The sequence below is a fragment of the Artemia sp. Qi Xiang Cuo genome, chromosome 1 (assembly GCF_049724085.1).
Source record: "Artemia sp. Qi Xiang Cuo chromosome 1, ASM4972408v1, whole genome shotgun sequence".
NCBI lineage: Eukaryota > Metazoa > Arthropoda > Branchiopoda > Anostraca > Artemiidae > Artemia > Artemia sp. Qi Xiang Cuo.
Window position 1 is genome coordinate 51,146,138 of NC_142794.1, and position 18,904 is coordinate 51,165,041.

General features: G+C 36.3%; 1 protein-coding gene across 1 annotated transcript in view; it reads right to left on the reverse strand.

The window, feature by feature from the left end:
- Positions 1-304: 304 nt before the first annotated feature.
- The window catches only part of LOC148956444 (uncharacterized), a 36,446-nt gene continuing 17,846 nt past the window's right edge, over positions 305-18,904 (reverse strand). The window contains exons 7-13 of the mRNA XM_089108245.1: positions 15,651-15,797; positions 14,436-14,663; positions 10,569-10,719; positions 7,432-7,575; positions 6,414-6,646; positions 3,930-4,091; positions 305-879 (exon numbers count right to left, since the gene is read on the reverse strand). Of these exons, the coding sequence (XP_088964371.1) occupies positions 778-879; positions 3,930-4,091; positions 6,414-6,646; positions 7,432-7,575; positions 10,569-10,719; positions 14,436-14,663; positions 15,651-15,797 (1,167 nt within the window). The 3' untranslated portion in view covers positions 305-777. The remainder of the gene's footprint in view (positions 880-3,929; positions 4,092-6,413; positions 6,647-7,431; positions 7,576-10,568; positions 10,720-14,435; positions 14,664-15,650; positions 15,798-18,904) is intronic.

Genomic DNA, 18,904 nt, shown 5'->3' on the forward strand with positions numbered 1-18,904 from the left:
AAGGGGGATATACCATACCCACATAAAAGAGGCAATATTTATCACTTTCCTAATTTTATAAGAAAGCAAAAATATTCAAATTAAGTTTCAGAAGATACCATTAGAGAAAATTAAATCTTATTTACTTTTGATCTTTTCAAGTAACGGTAAGCCCCGAGAACTCTGATCACAGATACTCGATTTCGAGGACAAGATATGACCTATGTTTATACAAAGTCCATTTCATCTCAATTCTAAAGTGTATAATAGTAATCACTCTCTTTACCAGGACCATATCTCACAGAAATACATTAGAAAAGACAAATTCTGAAACCAAGTAAGCCATTTATGTTTTATACAGAGTACATCTATTACAAAAAGGTTGTATATCATAATAGCCATGTACCTTTAAAAGCAACACTCATCAATGAACAATAAGTCACACAAATTATTACAAAAATGCGCCTTGTATTCATATCTTTTTGAAAGTACGGTTTCGAGGAGATGTTTGCCAAGATGGTAAAAGAAATTTTACTTAAAGTGTATGAGACGATTTTCTACGGAAACAATAGGGATATACATTTCATTATGTATAGTTAAAAACTCGTCACAATCACATTTCCTATTTGCAAATAAAAATATACTTATTCACCATTAACAAGTGGTGAATTAACATTAACCCAGAGTAAAATTAAAAGTGAGTCTGGAAAAAAGGGAATAACTTCAAAGTAAGTCCCAGAAAACAAACAGAGAAAAAGAGGAAGAAAACAAACATATCCTCGTTTAGCATAAAGATGATCACTCAAGGCTACTAGCACTTGTATTAGTCTCAAGTGAGGCCGTCTTTTCGCTAATGTTTTTCAGTCTATCAAAGCGTTCTTGTTGTGCTTCATCGTCTCCCTAAATAAAAAGGATTCCATTAAAAACATAAAACAACTATAACAAAAAAAATGCATTAATTAGTTGTAATGATCTTTTTCTGCCGAAAAGCCAAAGTACGTGCCAGTTTTTTTTCAAGAATGAGTTAGTTGGTTTAACATACGAACAAAGTTTAAGTATGACCCCAGAAGTACTCTAGTCTTCAATCTACCGATACTAAATTGGTCGAAACGTATTCATTCCAGAAAAACAGAGGGTTGGTCAGGACGAACAAAATGCCACAATTAGAACACAACATGTATTAATGCCATGTGCTTAGGAGAGCCAACTTTTAACCCCTCCCCCCGGAGAATTCCCCCACACAATATTGAGCAGCCACAGTACAAAATAAGTGCCTGTCGGTCAGATGTCCTAAGAGGTAACAAAAGGACCAGATATCAAAAACCAGTTTTAGGACAGGGACTGGTTTGTCTCCAATCCCTTTTGACTTATAAAAAAAAGGGACTACAACTCTAAATACCTGATCGAACGAGCATCCTCCGAAGTTTCTACGACCATGAGGCGGAGGTGGGAATGAGGAAAGGGCAGGCCCCCTCCTATATGGAATCAATTGCTCATTTTGGGGTTTCATGTTACTCTTTACTTTCATAATAACAGCGTAGACCAGATATATTCCCAGAAATCAAGAGGGATTAAATATCAATTTCTACCTCCCACTCCCCCACCCCTTTCTTAGAACTAATTCTGTATTTATCTGAAGGCTCAATGAGGGGTGGAAATGATTGTCCTCTTGTAAAAATGTACCAGAAATACGTAAAAATACAGTTTCGATGCATTTTGAAGTTTTTATTTATTGTCAACCCCCCCCCCCCAACAAAAGCTCTGGGGATTATATATCAATTTCTACCTCCACCTTTCCCTCGTCTCTCCCTTAGAACTAATTCTGTATTTATCTGAAGGCTCAATGAGAATTGGGATGTTTTTTAATTAAATGCACCATTTGATGCATCTCCCTCCCTCCCTAACTACAAAACAACCAGAGCAATCTATTGTAATGGTTCAAATCTTTTATATGGAAATATTTGGAATTGTGTATTTTTTTGCCAAAGAATGATCTTAAAACAAACAGAAATTATTCCTATATGAGGGGGGCTAACACTTCCACAAAAACACCACTTTTTATGGTCAAGTTGAACTTTTTGTTAAAATTCTTTAAAAACGACTTCTGAAACACAAGGGTCGTTGAACAAAAAAAAACAAAAAAAAAACAAAAAAAAACAAAGATTTTCCTTAAGACAATGTAGTCGGAAACAACTCATTCGGTAGGAACTAGTTAAAAAGGGCACTGGAACTTTCGATTTCCAATTGAATGAGCCCCCTCCAAACCACCCTTTCCATAAAAAAAACCTTACATCTTAACAATGGACAACTTGCATCGCTGACAGCCTTTACCCCGGAGGCTGGAAGGGGGGTTGTCGAACCCGGAGGCATGGTTATTTGATCTTTGGACTGTTTTGAACAAAATGGCTATCAAAATGTTGAGCGGATACGTTTGAGGAAAAAATAGTGTGGCGGGTGGCTTGTTGCTCTTCAATAAATTTTGACTCTTAAAAATGATACTAGAACTTTTTAATTCCCAATCAAATGAGCCCCCCCTCCGAAGTCAGCCCTTCCATATTAAGTGCACTGGAAAAAAACACTTTCCTATTAAAATGCATTTATGAAGTCTCTGTTTTAAGTTGACTATTTTAATATTTTGGAACCTTTGCCTCTGGAGATGCATGGAAGTCGCCCCTGGAGCAACATTTTCTGGAACATACGACAGGTTTGATAAAAATGGCAATCTTAATCCAAGGCAAAGCAGGACTGCAGACACACATGGGGCGATGAAGGGGCAGCAAAAAGCACCCATATCAATTTCAGTTGTTAAGAGCACAAATAGTACCTCCAGTTTTCGATGGAATGAGCTCTCCCCCAAGCTTTTTTTGGCTTTTAAGCTCATTTTTTATTAGAAAGGATTTTTTCTAGTTCTGAATACGTGACTTATACCAGGGAAGAATTTACGCCAGAAAATATCCGAAAAACTAGATTCCCGCAGAATAATGCAAGTTTCTGATATTTGGTAAGATCATAGCGAATAAATTAAACACGCATATTTGAAATCAGAGTTAACAGAAAAAACTTCCTCACCATTTACAAGATCAATAAGGCAAACCCAGGAAACTGAAAATTTTCATCCCATTTTGAAACATTTGACCCCTGGCAAAACACTTGAGAGCATTATTTTCCCTAGAAATTTTGCTGTTTTACTCCCTAACGGTGCTAACAATTTGCCAAGCCTCATCATTATGAGTTCTGCTGATCACTGCTGAACCTTCGTTTAAAGGAATAAAAAGATGACTTTACCCCCCCCCCCACACCCCGACTATGTTTCAAAACCCAAAAAGCTCTTATATAGTGTAAAAACTTCCCGAATTGTTAAAGCAAGCTAATTATTTGAGTTTTCTCTCATGTGAACTTACAACCATAGTAACATTCTGGAATGTAGTCAAAAGGGTAATATATACATAGATGACGCTAGAAAACCAGATTGTTCAGTCTCCTATATAGTGTTAAAATTTTCCGAATTGCTAAAGCAAGTTAATTATTTGAGAGTTTTCTCTCATATGAACTTTCAACCATTATAACATTCTGGAATGTAGCATATCAGGTCCGAAAATCAGTAGCTAAACCAGTGACTTTTTTCCTAATCCAAACTTTCATGAGAGCTTTATTAAGTTTAGTAATAAAATTAATAATGGACAAAATGTTATTGAACTTTTTTTCTTTCTAATTTTACATTCATGAATATCAGCAACTTGTCACGCATAAGGATCTGTATAACGATAATTACTTTGTACTATACTTTTTCCATACGAAAGAAACCAACCATATGAATTGCCCTGCATAAACGATAAATGAAAAGGGTAGAGAAAGAGAAAGACAGAAGAGAGAGAGAGAGAGAGAGAGAGAGTGAGAGAGAGAGAGAGAGAGAGAGAGAGAGAGAGAGAGAGAGAGAGAGAGAGATTAACCTGTGACTTCTGATCATCAGCGGCCTCATTTGTATCTCCAGCATCACCAATATCCTTGAATACATCGTCCCAAGTTTGGTCGTGTTGTTTTGCCTCTGGCACACCATTTTCGGTTTTTTCATCAGGAACTGATGAACGCGCGCTTGTTTCCTCGCTGTTTTCCTACATATAAAAACAAAAACACGATAATGGAAAAATGGGATACGTCAAATTAGGACGATGTTTCATAAATATGATGAAATATAGTTTCGATGAGGCTCTTCCAATCCCTTGTGATTTTTTTTTTCTGAAATACCGCTCAAGGGAGTAAAAACACATAAAAAGATTAGTGCTGCTGTTTCGTATTTTCCTTGTAAACGGGTACTTCAGACTATCTTAGAAAAGGACTCCTCCCACTACAATCTGCATGTGGGCGTTTTAAATATGCACTATATTAAATTATTGGACAAAAACCCTTTCTAAATCAACCTCCCCCACTACCATAATTGCTTTCCCATAGGGATGAGTACAACCCCAATTAGGAGTCTGGCATGCAACTGCGCTCTAAGTAATATTAAATTAAAAAGAAAGTTTTACATACGAAATAAAAGAGCGACTTTAAAACTTCAACAAATAATTAACAGAAATTAATCTAAATATGAAAAGGACCCCCCCCCCCCCAGTACTCTTTACACTTTAGTCTAACTCACGCTCAAATGAGGATAATACATATTTCCCAACGTGTTCTATATTCACAATGCTTGGAGAATGAATGTTGGAGTTAATGAACCTCTTCAATATTTGGACTTGGATTTTCACTTTAAGTCCTTTGAATGGAACGATTTTCCCAAAAGTTTCTAATGCACTATGTGACTCTACGTTTTGCGTTTTTTGAAATATAAGATGTGGATATTAGCAGTCATATTTTGGCTGCGAGACACGTGAATTGCAAAAAAGGCCAACTAGAAAATCTGAATTTTCAAAAAGCATCATCAAAAGGTCCATGAAGTTCACAGAAATATCACTTTTTACTCAAGGGATTCCACAAAAGAGGGGAAAAATTGAGGTTCTAACACATTAAAGAAAGCAAAGCCTGTGTTTGGAAATTTGATAACAACTAGATGAGTGTTGGCTTGACAACGTGAAGTATTGCACACCCCCCCCCCCGCCCACTTTAGTGGGCTTTGCAAACAAAAGGACTGGGGGAGCAGCGCTTTGGTTCTGTTCCTTCACAATCGATGTTTTTCAACTTTTGAGTTACAAACCCCACGAAACTTTTATGAAATATCCCAAGAAGGGTTATACTGCTTGGAATATACTTTGCTTTTTAGGAAGTTCTAATGTCTCATAGCTAGCTTTCACGAACGACATAGAGAATTTTGTAGACTTACATTTCCCGAGAGGGGATCTAAACACGACGTCGGATTTACGCCCGAGGAACGGGCCAGGAGTAAATCCTCATGGGAACGCGAATACGATTCAGCTATATGAAAATTAACACCAATTCAATAATCCAAGGGCGTAGGGAAATAAAGTTTCAATGGATCACAGCAGTTTCTGCAAGCAATTTCATATAAATAAATTTTGAGAGGATAAAAATATAGGCACTCAAGAGAGTCCTAATGGAGACGAAGTCATGGGTTTGGAGTTATTCTCAATAGAAAAAATTAGGAAGTTTGATAGGATTGTTCGGACATAGTAGTCAAGAGCAATTTTTGATCTACTGATATTCTCTCCTTTACCAAGGAGCGACGTTTCCTACTAACAAGACCCTTACACACTGGAGACTTGAGACCTTGATTAGTCTATGCTGTCTCAGACATTAATCTGTCTTAGCAGCAACAGCAACACAACATATCATTGAAAACTGGTAAACCTGTTTAAGGTTTTTAGTCCAGAGGACTGATACAAACACTGTTGAGAAATTTATGGAGGGGGGGGGGCAGACATGGGGCCTCGGATGCTAAAAAGGTAAATCATTCGCAAACTTTCTGAGGAGCAGAGGCTCTTCTGACAGATTTTGGTCTAGAAAGATTCCCTCTACTTCTTCCCTTGTACAGGTAAATTTACAAATAATAAATTTGTTTTTAACTCGAAATCATTTTTCACGATATAGGAGAGTTATCATCCCCCGAGTTTCCATTCTTAAGGCTTAGAGGAACTATGTTCCTTCATATACTTGTAATGATTACATTGCTAGTTTTTTTCTTTTTATGTGATTCAATTCGGTTTATTATGTGATCTCAAATTCGGTAGGAAAATATAACGAAGACCCACAACAGTTAAAAATACTAAATGCCAGAGAACTAACACCTATAAGAGAAATCTTTCCCACTATCTGCCTTATTTCTGAAAAGGAAGGGTGAAACTCACCCTGTCGATTTGGGTGAGACGGTATAAGCAAACCCTAGATTTCAATAGATACAATGAAACGGCCTAGCGTTGCTGATGAAGTATAAGAGAATTCAAAAAGAGAAAGTGATAGAAAGGGAGTGAGATGGATACCTCAGGGTTCTCTTTTGGCTTTGGAGCGTTTTCAGTATGCTCAGATGACTCTTTTGCGATGTTCTCTTTCTTCTCAACCTTCTCAGCTTCACTCTGTTTGCTACGAAAGTTGCTTTTATGAGTTGGACCTTTGCAATGAATTCCCAGGGCCTTCTCGAGCGGATTGGTTCGAGCGAGGTACCGCTCACATAAACGGCAATAATACACGTTAACCAGCTCTACATATGTCTCACCTGTAAAATACAATTTCAAATTCTTAATCTAATTTTTGACATTGAAACCAGATCAACCTTATATAACTTGATAATCTGTTAAATACTTCGGTAATTAAATCAGTTGAAACAGAAAAGAAGTAACTTATTGGATCAGAAGCTTAGAAAAACTTGTTGGATTGAAAGTAAATAATTTAAATTTGGCTCAAACAATTTATTTCTTTTGCATTTCATCAGACAGCCCAGTAAAGGAAAAACTTAAATTAACCAGCAACTGAAAAAAAAAAAATAAAAAAAAAATGACAAAGTAAACTGGTTTAGATACCCTCGTAAAGACTCCTAATAGATCAAAACTATTCAGTAGGATGTTGAAAAATATGGTTTGAAGTAAATGAGCTCCACGAAACCTATACAAATAAATACTGTAGCACATATACAAAGAAGATACCTAGTGATTCCGCAAAACTTCCGATCGATCAAAAAAAGCTGATAGTCATATGCATAAGGTGTATTGATCAATCTCATGGTATGCATTTTGATATCAGAGGGTGACAAATATTCTTATACTGGTATTTTTATAATTAAATTTCTTTGGACGTTTTAGTCTTACTATCTCATTCCACCTAAATATTTCAAAGGCTTACTCTGAATGAATTAGCAATTTCCGCTACTTTCTCAGATTTTAAGCGTAGTAACAGCAAAATATAAATAATTCCAAGAGATGTATACGATTTTGGACCTCTTTTAGAGAGGACTCCCATAGTTACACAGCATATGCTGTTCATTCGTCAAGTTTGAGCACTCACCAACAGCTCCTGGTATTTTGGGTATAACAGGCTTGACAGGTGCGGCCGCTTTCTTAGCAGCCGCTTCCGATTCCTCATCAACATTACCAACAGCATCAACGGTCATGAATTTTTCCATGTTTATATCTTCATCTTCATCAGCAGCTGAAATAAGAAATAGCAAACAGTGAAAAAGTTTGAACATCCTAAGCAAAAAAAGAATACTGCCTTACTGCCTTAAATACCTCAAATACGATCATTATAACTGTATTAGTCATAACAATCATACGTAGCAAATAAAGTAATAAATTTTAGCAGAAATTTCCGAAAAGAAATTTTTAAAGAAAAAAAGGGCCATATTAAACTTAAGACGAGCAAAAAAAAGTCCTGTAATAATTCAAACTTAAAACGACAAGAAATTACTATTAAAGGATAAATGAAACACAAAGCGAACAGAAATTAAAATAAAAAATCATATCAACAATAAAAATAATAGATACTGATATCAGGGAATAAATAAATCTAAAAACAAGTAAAAATTAAATTTAATATTCAAGTCAAAATTATAACGAAAATTTTTTACTACAAATAGATTTTGGATAATGCTCCCCACCCCCTCTACCTTAGTCTTAAAGTTCAAAAGGTTATTGAGCCATTTGCGTTTTATCGAAAACTATATGTATATTGAATTGTGTGCTTTAAGTTTCTAGAACATTAACGACAAATAAAAATTAATCACTTTAATAACCAAGATGATGGAGAGATCCAATGAAATAAAACTGAATGTTCAATATATACTGATATTAGTTTCCCCCCGCACGTTGCTGCAATCTTAAAAGAAAGGAAATTCAAGAAAATCCCCTGCGTATTTATAATGACCGTATTTATTGATTAAAGTATTTGAAAATTTTCCCTTGAAAATCCCCTCCCCCCCCCCCACCCAATTCCCCTTTATTGGGGAATCAGGTCTATAAATCGAAAAATACGATGATAGATTAAATGGATAAAAGTGAACATCGATTTCTTTAAAGCGTCAAGATTTCCACAATAGAACTAATCCCAGACTGAATAAAGTTGTTATTTACCCTACATTTACATAAATTACCTAACAAGTTTATTTTGATTATACATGCGGTCAGATAAAAATAGGCAAATGAATTCATGTATGCGGAGGAATTTTATACCTAAAATTTCACAAAGAGTGTACTAAAAAAACTTCTTAAAGTTTCTTGGCGATGCGTAGTAATGCATAAAGAACCGACAGACATGAAATATAGTGGAGATGCAGTCAAAATAAATTAGCTACTATTATTCTACAAATGTTTATTCCCCTTAGCATTCTCCGGAGTTTTTACTTGGTACTCGTAGCCCTTTCTGAGATCAATACAGATGCGTCCAGATTTGCTTTTTTGACAGCCTGTGCGCACCTAGTGTCTTGCACCCTGGAAATTTCAACTTAATACCCTCAGCCGTTCATGAGATATTGCTGATGCGCCTATTTTACAAAAGATGCCCATAGTGCGTTTGGATTTTGTTCAATATTCCACTCAACATATCCTGAAAGTCGGCATAGGCGTAAGTACTAACAGCCGGAGTCGCAAATAGTGGAAGTCGTGGTCGCAGTTAGTCCCATTTGTAAGTAATTGCAGGCGCAAGTAGCCATAGCCCAAGTCACAAGTAGTCGTAGTGGTAATGAACATCTAAAGTTAATGCTGTCTGCAGTTTTCACGATATTGCAGATACACCATTTTGATAACCTGGATGCATATAGTGTCTTTTGATTTGATTACATGTCCGCCCCAGCATTCCTTGAAGTTTAACTTTGAAAATTCTGTATTTAAAAAATGGACAAGTTGCAAAACTTATAACCCTTGACCCGGGGCTGTGGTGGGCATGGCATCCCCGGGAGAATAATTACTAGCCCTTAGACGATTTGAACAAAACGACATTTTCAAAATTTCGATACATGTTGGTAAGTTGAGAAGGGGAGGAATAAAAAAAGGACAATGGAGGTTGGCTGTCCTCCGATCACCGTTTAACACCCCCTTAACATGCCCTTAAAATTTCGACTTAGTACCCTTATCCGTTCTTTAGATATTGCTGATACGCCCTTTAAACAACCGACATGCAAATAGTGTTTGATTTTGTTCAACAACCTACTGGACATTTCCTAAAAGTTTCACCTTAACATTTTAAGCCTTTTTGGAGACCTGGGACCGAATATGATCGCCTTCCAATATTAAATCCAGTATGTATACAATGGACATACTACGTAACTTACAGGCCTTACCCCAGAGGCTGTCAGGGTCACATCATCGTCGGGAGCATTAGTTACTTGATGTGTTGACTATTTTGAACAAAATGGATATCTCAAAATATTGACAGTGTGTCTTTATGGGACTGGCCACTAAAAAGAGCGTGGAAGAGGGGCTGGTTGCCCTCCGATTACTTTTAAGATTGAAAAAGGACAATAAAACTTTGAATTTTCAATCGAATAAGTACCCTCTTCTGAAGTTTCTACCACACATGTAAAAAATTTAACCAAAAAATACATTGAAGCCTTATGGCTATTTACTACAGGCAAAGCTAGTGCTGCCACTGATGTAGGTTGACTTAAATTTCAGACTATAAGAGAGAGAGAGAAAGAGAGAGAGAGAGAGAGAGAGAGAGAGAGAGAGAGAGAGAGAGAGAGAGAGAGAGAGAGAGAGAGAGAGAGAGAGAGAGAGAGAGAGAGAGAGAGAGAGAGAGAGAGAGAGAGAGAGAGAGAGAGAGAGAGAGAGAGAGAGAGAGAGAGAGAGAGAGAGAGAGAGAGAGAGAGAGAGAGAGAGAGAGAGAGATGGCAGTTTGAAGCTAGCTTCAACCCCAAGGACACCATTGGTGTGAGCTTTTCTTCTAGTGTGAAACCAGGATTTACCCAAAACAATGGTCCGAATAGATAGTATTTTTTAATTTAAGTGGTCTTTTTACAAGCCATAGTCTCAATTAACCATATGTCGAACAACAACCTTACATTTTTTAGACTATTTTGAAAACCTTCCGGCTTAAACCATTATTGATGACAAGGAATAATGAATGAAAACACTTCTTAGCCCACGGCTACTACAGAGCCTATTAAAGCAGGGAAAAACAAAAATCTCAAGACAAGCAAAAAAATGCACCTCTTTTTTCTTTTTTTGCAGTGTTGGTTAGATCGTTAGATGCCAACCTACGAATATGATTGAGGCTGGCCAAATGTCTTTCATACACCAGCCTATTACGAAATTCAATGTCACAAGTCTTACACCGCGGGTTGAGGTAGTCTACAATCACCTGAAATAAAAAACAATTGAGGTTTTAGAGTCAATAATGGCCGGTTTGACATTCGATTCGTCAGAAAAAAATATACAGTTAAAATTATACTAGAGCGTCATTGTAAAAAGAAGTAATAATGCATAAATTAAAGAGAGACAAGGTTGAGAGACAATCCAAAGTCTACTCCGTGTCTCCTGCAATATGTTTTTCCTATTTCAAATTGCTCTCCCCATAGCCACTCACCTACCACACTATCGATGTTGAATATAAAACTAGTAAGCCAAAAAACAGCACTTGTCCCCCCCCCCTCGAAACTGCTGTTTTGCTGTTGAAGGCTTTCAGTGATTAATTCCACCCCCCCCCCTAAAATAAGTATGTTAAATGTAATTGCTCACAGCGGCGAATATCCTATGTTGTAGAAAAAGGTTTATTATCTTGTTAATGTAAAACCCGTTTTGAAAAATAAGAAAATAATTTCTAAATGATTTGCTAAAGAAATTGACAATGCATTAGATTTTTAGCCACGTTTCTTTTGCGACATTGCCCACGTGCTTTTGGTTTTGATTGATAGTGTTTTTGGCCACGTTTTTTATAACACTGCAATTATGAAATTGCTTGTTTATTGCAACTTCGGTAGGCTATTTTTGCCGTTCGTTGTTCCAGGTCAACTCAAAAGTACGAATTTATTCTTTTCAAGCTGTGGAAGTTAGGTTACTAATAAAATCTTAAAACTCTCAATCTTGTCGTCGCTATTATCAATAGTTATTTAAAGTTAGCGCATGGCAAGGAAGCTAACCATATTCTTTCTTTAAACGCTGATTATTATTCCTTTATGATCTGATTTAAGCATATTTTTATTTATTAACTAGTAACAAATTCGGCAAGGTTTACAAAGCTTGTTGCACGGTATATATGGCATCAGCTTTTTAGTACGGAGTTTGTTCATCAAATAAACCATTTGAAAAATGTCATGAAATTGACCAAAAAAGGATAACGACTATGCAAAAACGAGTTACGTCCTCGATTCACGATAAAAACAACTCAGACCTTGATTCTGTGCAAAACAAGTTGAGTCCTGAACGGCTTTAAAAACAAGCTAGGTTCAAGCTATATCAACTGTTCTTTCCCACTGACATTTTTTTATAGCATAATGAAGGGCGGGTATTCTGCACTTTTGTTTGAAGCAGCCCCTTAGTCCCCTTCCCATTACCGACTTTCCAGCAGAAAAGTTGGTATACGATACTTTATTCGGACAAGAATCATACAAGGATATTGATATGTGTGAAAAGACGCAAATAAGCCCCCCCCCCCCACACCGCAGCTAATTTTTCAGCAGAAAGTAAGGCAAGATCTTTTTTTCACTGATCGGCATGATACTGATGAGGAGATTAAGTCGGCCAATCAGGGATAAGAATGAGAATTTTCAGAGGCTTAAAAACTTTCTCCGATCTTTGCACGACAGTGCTCGAATCTGCTCGAAACTTATAAACCATGTACCTTGAGCTAAAGAAGCAGATTTTCCAAGGCGTAGGCAATTTCCAAGCCCAGCCAACCTTCAGCACTAATGTGCCCGGATTTACTTGATGTCTTACAGCCCATGTGAAGGAATTTCCTCTTTCAACGTACATTTTCGATCCGTACAATTTGAGAGCCAAAGCGGGTCCAAGGCCCTTTCAAAATTTTTTTTAGCCAAAGTCCTTCCTACAAACCATCCTGTCCTTTCGAATGCATAGCTGTTCTAGTTAAAAATTGCCTACCCTCTTCAGGAGCTGTAAAACGTAAAATTTATTTTTATTCTCGAACAAATATTTTGCCTAGAAGGCCAAGAAACTTTTACATCAGGTTAACATTTACTCTATGAAAGTAGCATCTAGCTCATCAGACTAGCTATCTGCTATAACACAACTTCTATTCGAGAACTGACACATGGTTTATAATAAAGAACGTTTAGCTTTTTTACTTGGGACAGCAGCTAAACCAAGTTGAAAACTTTTCGAGCTACTAGCATCACTATGAGTTCTTGACATAATTTCACATTATGCAACATGATCGACAAAGTTGTAAATTTTGACATTGTAATGTGTGCTATTTGGTAAAGACGAAATTCTCCGTTTTTACAGTACCAACACTGGAACAAGCATCGGCTGGAAAACTATGACAATCTTTGGCAATGACGTTTTCACATCTTTTGTCGGGTCATGTGCACATTGGTGGTTTTTGGGGTCAAACCAGGTTCTACCCCCCCCCCCGAAAAAAAGAAGGAAAAAACGTTGTAAATGTAATAGACATTACTTTTGATCTTCATCACGAAGAATAGTCTGGAAGCAGGAATGGCACAGCCGGCACAAAACGGCGGAGTTCTATTGTATATTATAAGTATAAATTTCACATTTGACTAGGGTGTCAGGAAATACTGAAAAAGTTAGTTTTAAGCAAAGAAAGCTGATTTTAAGATCATCTTTAAGGAACATGTCACCATTTTTCTCGAAGAACAAATCCTTCCTCAAAAATGATATTTGAAAACTTTTCGAGGGATTGAAAACTACAGCGTTTAACTGTTAGTGAAGAAACAAAACCAATTCTTCAGAGGATAGACGTCTGACAAACATAAACTGGCGACTAGTGCCAAAACAAACCAAATATGATCCTTGCCACAAGTGACCAGAAGGCAAAATTACCCAAATAATCATGATTTTAAAAGCTTCTTTGATTCCTTCTCTTTTGATATCCAAACCTTAAACGGTGAAGATTAAGGAATTCTAGATGAGAGTACAATCATCAAAGGAAAGACAAGGTTGGCTATTTTACGCTGAAGGTCTTAAGATAGCTTCGTTTCAACAATCGCCAAATTGTATTTTGTATTTATTTGACAAGAGTTTATGAACTGATTTAAGAGCTGGTTCTTTCACGTGTTCCCTGTTTCACCTTTAATACAAATTTAATCTGTTGTCTTTAACGAAATTAGCATCTTAATAAATTATTTTCTTGAAAAAATAAAAGATGAAAAGACCTCAGTAAACAGAGGGAGATTTAAGTGTTAAAGTTAACCGATTGTCGGCAGCTATTTAAAATATGAGCTCTGTAGCTTAAATAACAAACAAGGTATATATGTTTTTAAGAAAATGATTCCCATGCGCAGATAGTTGGTTTTTGATTAGTAGCGGGTCCAAATCAAAGAAAAAAGAGACGAGGGTGAAAATCAGAAACAAATACACTGAAAACATTACACCAAACCGCTTAAAAGGCGAAGCTTACCTTCAAAGGTATCTTCAAGAACCAACAAACTGTTGGGGTTTGGATTTTTATGGAAAAAACCATTGTCAAGTTTAAATGATTAGTTTTATTAGCTTATTTTCGCGTTTCAACATGGCAACAATGACGAAAATTCAGTCCCCTTTTTGCATACAAGTCCAATGGACATTGTCCGTCATGAGTAAACGCAAAAATCTTGATTATCCCTCGATTATCTGCCCTAGGATAGATAGATGGATAATAGAATACCTATCAAAATGGTGAAAATGACGTCATTTTTATACAATCCTAATAATAACTTTTGCCAGCTGTGCCTCTCCCTCAGACTGTCCGTCTTGGATTTTTCTCCAATTAGCCATGGATTAATGGCAACTTTATTTTAGCGCTAAATCTTCATATTTTTAAAACAACCCCCCCCCCCAAAAAAAATCCTGAATACAACAACAATTTAAGAATGTTCAAAATTTACCAAACAACACTACCTTATGTATTTTAGACTCTTCATGGGAATTTTTATCATTTTTATAGTAGAGTTTGCAGGGAAGACAGAAATTTGAGTCTTCTTCATTTTGATTTTCCTCTTTCTTGTCGATTTCGGCCTGGTCACGACGCTGTCTCTCTCGAAGCTTTTGAAGATAGAGTTTCATACGCATCGTAACATTGTGCAAAGCGTTCACATGACGGCTCAAGTTCAAATGATTAGCGTAGTCCTAAAAAATGAGAGAGGTGAAGGAATTTTTTAAAAGGAAGGTTGCTATACCATATTATTAACTCACGAGTCCACCAGTCCACTAAGTCCACCCGATTCAAAATAGCGGTTAAATAGCCTTCAACTGAATCGTAGTAGAAAAGTTTCAGGGAATAGACAATATTTAATAGCGAATTTTTCATTCATCATCAGGACTGGAGATAGCTCAAATTAGCAAATTCATAATTGTGAAGCATTCTTTGAGAGATGGAATTTGAAAAAATATTTCTTAAGCTTTCTTGTTTTTAGTTTACATAAGTAAAACTAAAACGTTTCTCCCGTAACACTAAGACTAATTAAAATAATACGAAGTGTCTTTTCCTAGTCTCTTGTCAAAGTTTCTTTTTCATATCAACTATACTCTCGGATCACAGTTCAGAAGCTTTCGGATCAGACCAAACTTGGTATCTAAATCCATTTATGAACTTAATTCAGCTAATAATATCTTATATAAGAGATAATAATAATAATCTTATATAAGAATTGTGTAAATCATTTTTTAAGATCATTGATCATTTTTCAAGCCCTAGTCCTCCCTAGTCCTGTTAATATTATTTCAATTGCTTTTTTCTATTACTATCACATCCAAAATGGCACCAAGAAATATATATTCATCCAGCAGTTGCAGTCAAGCGCTGATTTGGTTATTACTATACCCCAACGCTGGACTTTTTCTAGTTGGTGACCCCAAAGATCTTTAGATGGATTCAATTTGCTCGCTTCCTATTACTCACAATACATTTAAAATACCAACTACAAGGGGAAACACCATCTTTATGTTAATCTTAATAATATGCTTTTAGCTAACCATCGATAATGTTAAAGCCGGTATTTCTAACCAGCCTAATGATAAAGCCGGTGTAGTAATATCAATCGTCAAAACCCTGCGCCAATCGCCAAAACATGTCCTTATGCCTCTTACCTTCAGAATAAAAGAAAAAAAAACTACCTTAAATGTCACACAGCGATAGGAGCAGTGAGGACAGATAAGCTTGATATATGTTTGGGAACCAGAACGTGTACCAGTAACTTTGACGACAGTCCCAGAGGATTTAGTAGGCGATACTGGCATGGTTTTTTCTTCGGTAGTTTTGTCCTAATGATAAAAAACACAAATTAAAAACTACTACATGTAAATATACAAAACGTCTGGCTGCACAAGCGCCAGTTATCCATTAAGTTGATCAAGCAGGGAACCACAAAATTTATATGAACATTACAGACTAAGAAAAGTGGGAGAAAACGAAAAGCTAATGCACTAATAAATTCCATGCTTAGTATTCAAAAATAAAAACAAGAAGAAAAGTTCTTCTTCAAGCCACACTATCAAAGATACACAGTGAAAATTGTCTTTCTTTTCACTAGTCTTATTTTTGGTGAAGCTTCTTGTCAGCAAAGCCATACACGCTGAAAAATTATCCCTGTTATATTATTTAAAGTTTTATGTCTTCTGATAAAGGTCTTAGAATAGGTAATCAAACAGTTCGTGGTAACGAACTGTAATTAAGGAACGACTCGGCTCAATAGTAACCGAAACACTAAAAAAACGGAATTTTAATATCAATAGATACATCAAAAGAATCAGGTTATAATGCAAATTCCAAGTTTGCCCATTTTTCGGAAAAGGGGGAAACACCCCCAAACATCAAGTGATCTTAATGAAAATCAGCCCATCAGATTCACATTACCAGAGAACCGTACTGTAGAAGTTTCAAGCTCCGATATACAAGAATGTGGAATTTTGCTGTTTTTGCCAGAAGAAAAATCATGGATAATTTTTTTTTTTTTTGCTTTTTTTCAGAGGCGATCGTATCTAAATAATGGCCCTAGAAGATTGGGAGAGGGTGCATTCAAATGGAAATTAAAAGCTCTAGTGCCCTTTTCAATTGACCAAAAAGATTGGAGGGAACTAGCTCCCCTCCCACCCCCCCCCCTCCCCAAAGTTATCTGATCAAAATTTTGAGGTAGCCATTTTGTTCAAAATAGTGGAATGATCAAATAATTACGTCTTTAGGGTACAACTACTCCCCACAGTCCGTGGGGAGTAAGAGGCCTGTAAGTTCGCCCATTGTTTACAATACAGTATTTGTTATTGGGAAGCATACAGACATTTTTCGAAAGGGGGGGGGGAGGATTTTATGCTTGGGGTTGACTTCCATAGGGAGAATCTTTTTTGGGAAGGGGCATTTGCGGAGAATGGATTTTCTAGGGGAAATTTTACACTGGGGAGATTTGACAGAGTTCCTATGCGAAATTATTTTTAATTGTCTTACATTCTCTTTGCCAACTCTATTTTGCATGAGGAGATGTTCCGGGGGAATTATCCGGGGGCTATTTTCCGCGTGTTTTGATTTCCGGGAAAAAATTCCACAGAAGGGGGCATTTCCTGAGTGATCGAGAAACCGATTCGAAATTAGTCTTTTTCAAATGAAAGTGTGTTAAGGAGAACTATTAAGGCTTAAAAGTTCGCAAGAAATTTTAGGGGAGAGGGCTGCAATTTACGTTGGATGAAATTTCCGCGGATTTTCCCGTAAGGGAGGGGGGGGGTAAATTTCATGCTGGGTGAGCCATTTTTACCGGCGTTATTTGAAAAAAGATCAGAAATTAAAAATATAAAAAACAAGTTTTTTTAAACTGAAAGTGAGCAACATTGAAACTCAAAACAAATAGAAATTATTCCATATATGGAGGGCTACCCCCTCCTCAATACCTTGCTCTTTACGCTTAAGTTTGACTGTCGCGTTTTCTTAAGAACGATTCCCGGAAAACAAGGGCCGTTTAATTAGGAAAGGAAGCTTTTCTAAAAGTGCTAACAGCTTTAGCATAAAGAGCAAGGAATTGAGAAGGGGGAAACCCTTCATATACGGAATAATTTTTGTCCGTTTTGAGTTTTAATGTTGCTCCTTACTTTCTGTTAAAAAAAAACTTGTTTTCTTGTTTAATAACAAAAAAGGAACATAAAGAAATAGGGACATATATTTTTTTTTTTTTTACAATTTCTTATAGAATCCTAAAAAAGGCTTATGCAAGCTTTGCCTCTCACTCAGACTATTGTCTTTGGCTTTTTCAACAAGTGAAATGACATCATTTTTATACAATCTTAAAAAGGGCTTATGCAAGATTTGCTTCTCGCTAGGACTATCTGTCTTGGCTTTTTCTACAATTAGCCACGGCTTGATGCCCGCAACTACTTGATTTTAAGTACACAAAATAGCGCGATTTGCCGGATATCTGTATAGTAAAAGGCGCGCTTCATGGGCTTTTAGATAGCCCTCGATTTGCTTAGCCAAGATTGCAAGCAGCTTGGGCCTTAGACACAAGCAAATGACCTTCATGAAAGCAAAATTTACTGGCGGACCCCCCCCCCCCCCTCCGCTGTGTAGTAAGAACGATCGTATTTTAAATTTAAAAGTATTTGAAAAAGTTCTCCCCTTCCGCACGAAAAATTTCCCTCCATTGGGGAATCGAGTTTATTAAGCGAGAAAACCGAAGATGTACTGAATCGATAAACGTTGATTGTTTTTTAAACGTCATGCTTTCCTCAATGGAGTTAATCCCTGACTAAATAAAGTTTTCTTTTACTTTACATCTATATAAATTGCTCTACTCATTTTGGTTATATATACGGAGACGGGAAAAATATATGCAAATCAATTGGATGAACACTGTAGCAATGCATCCAGCACACACACAGAAACATAATATATATATATATATATATTTATTTTTCTCGAAAACGACTCCATAATTATTCGGGAAAATTGGCATCCTGAGATATTTTGGCCTAAAAACCGATCTAGATAGGTCAGAAGTCTGAGAAAATTCGCGAAGAGACTTAATTTAGAGAAAAAATATTTATGTGAGTGACGTCATTTTTATGTACATCAGTATTGCAATGATGTAGTCACACTTGTCACACTTATATGGAAAAATTGAACATGTTCAAGTATGAAGAAGTTTATATTAAGTTGCTTAAAGAACAAAAAAACTGTTAGTTGCAATAATGTTTGCATGTAAGGGATTACAACAATTCAAAAACCTTAAAAAAGAAAACAAAAATTCTGAAGCTTAGTACCGTACATATCGTTGTTAGAAATCAGACTTGCTGTAATAATCAAATATCTTTGAATAGACTTCAGTATGAAGACATTAAATTGCGTAAAGAGCAAAAACACTGGTAATAGCAAAAATATAGCCGCCGGG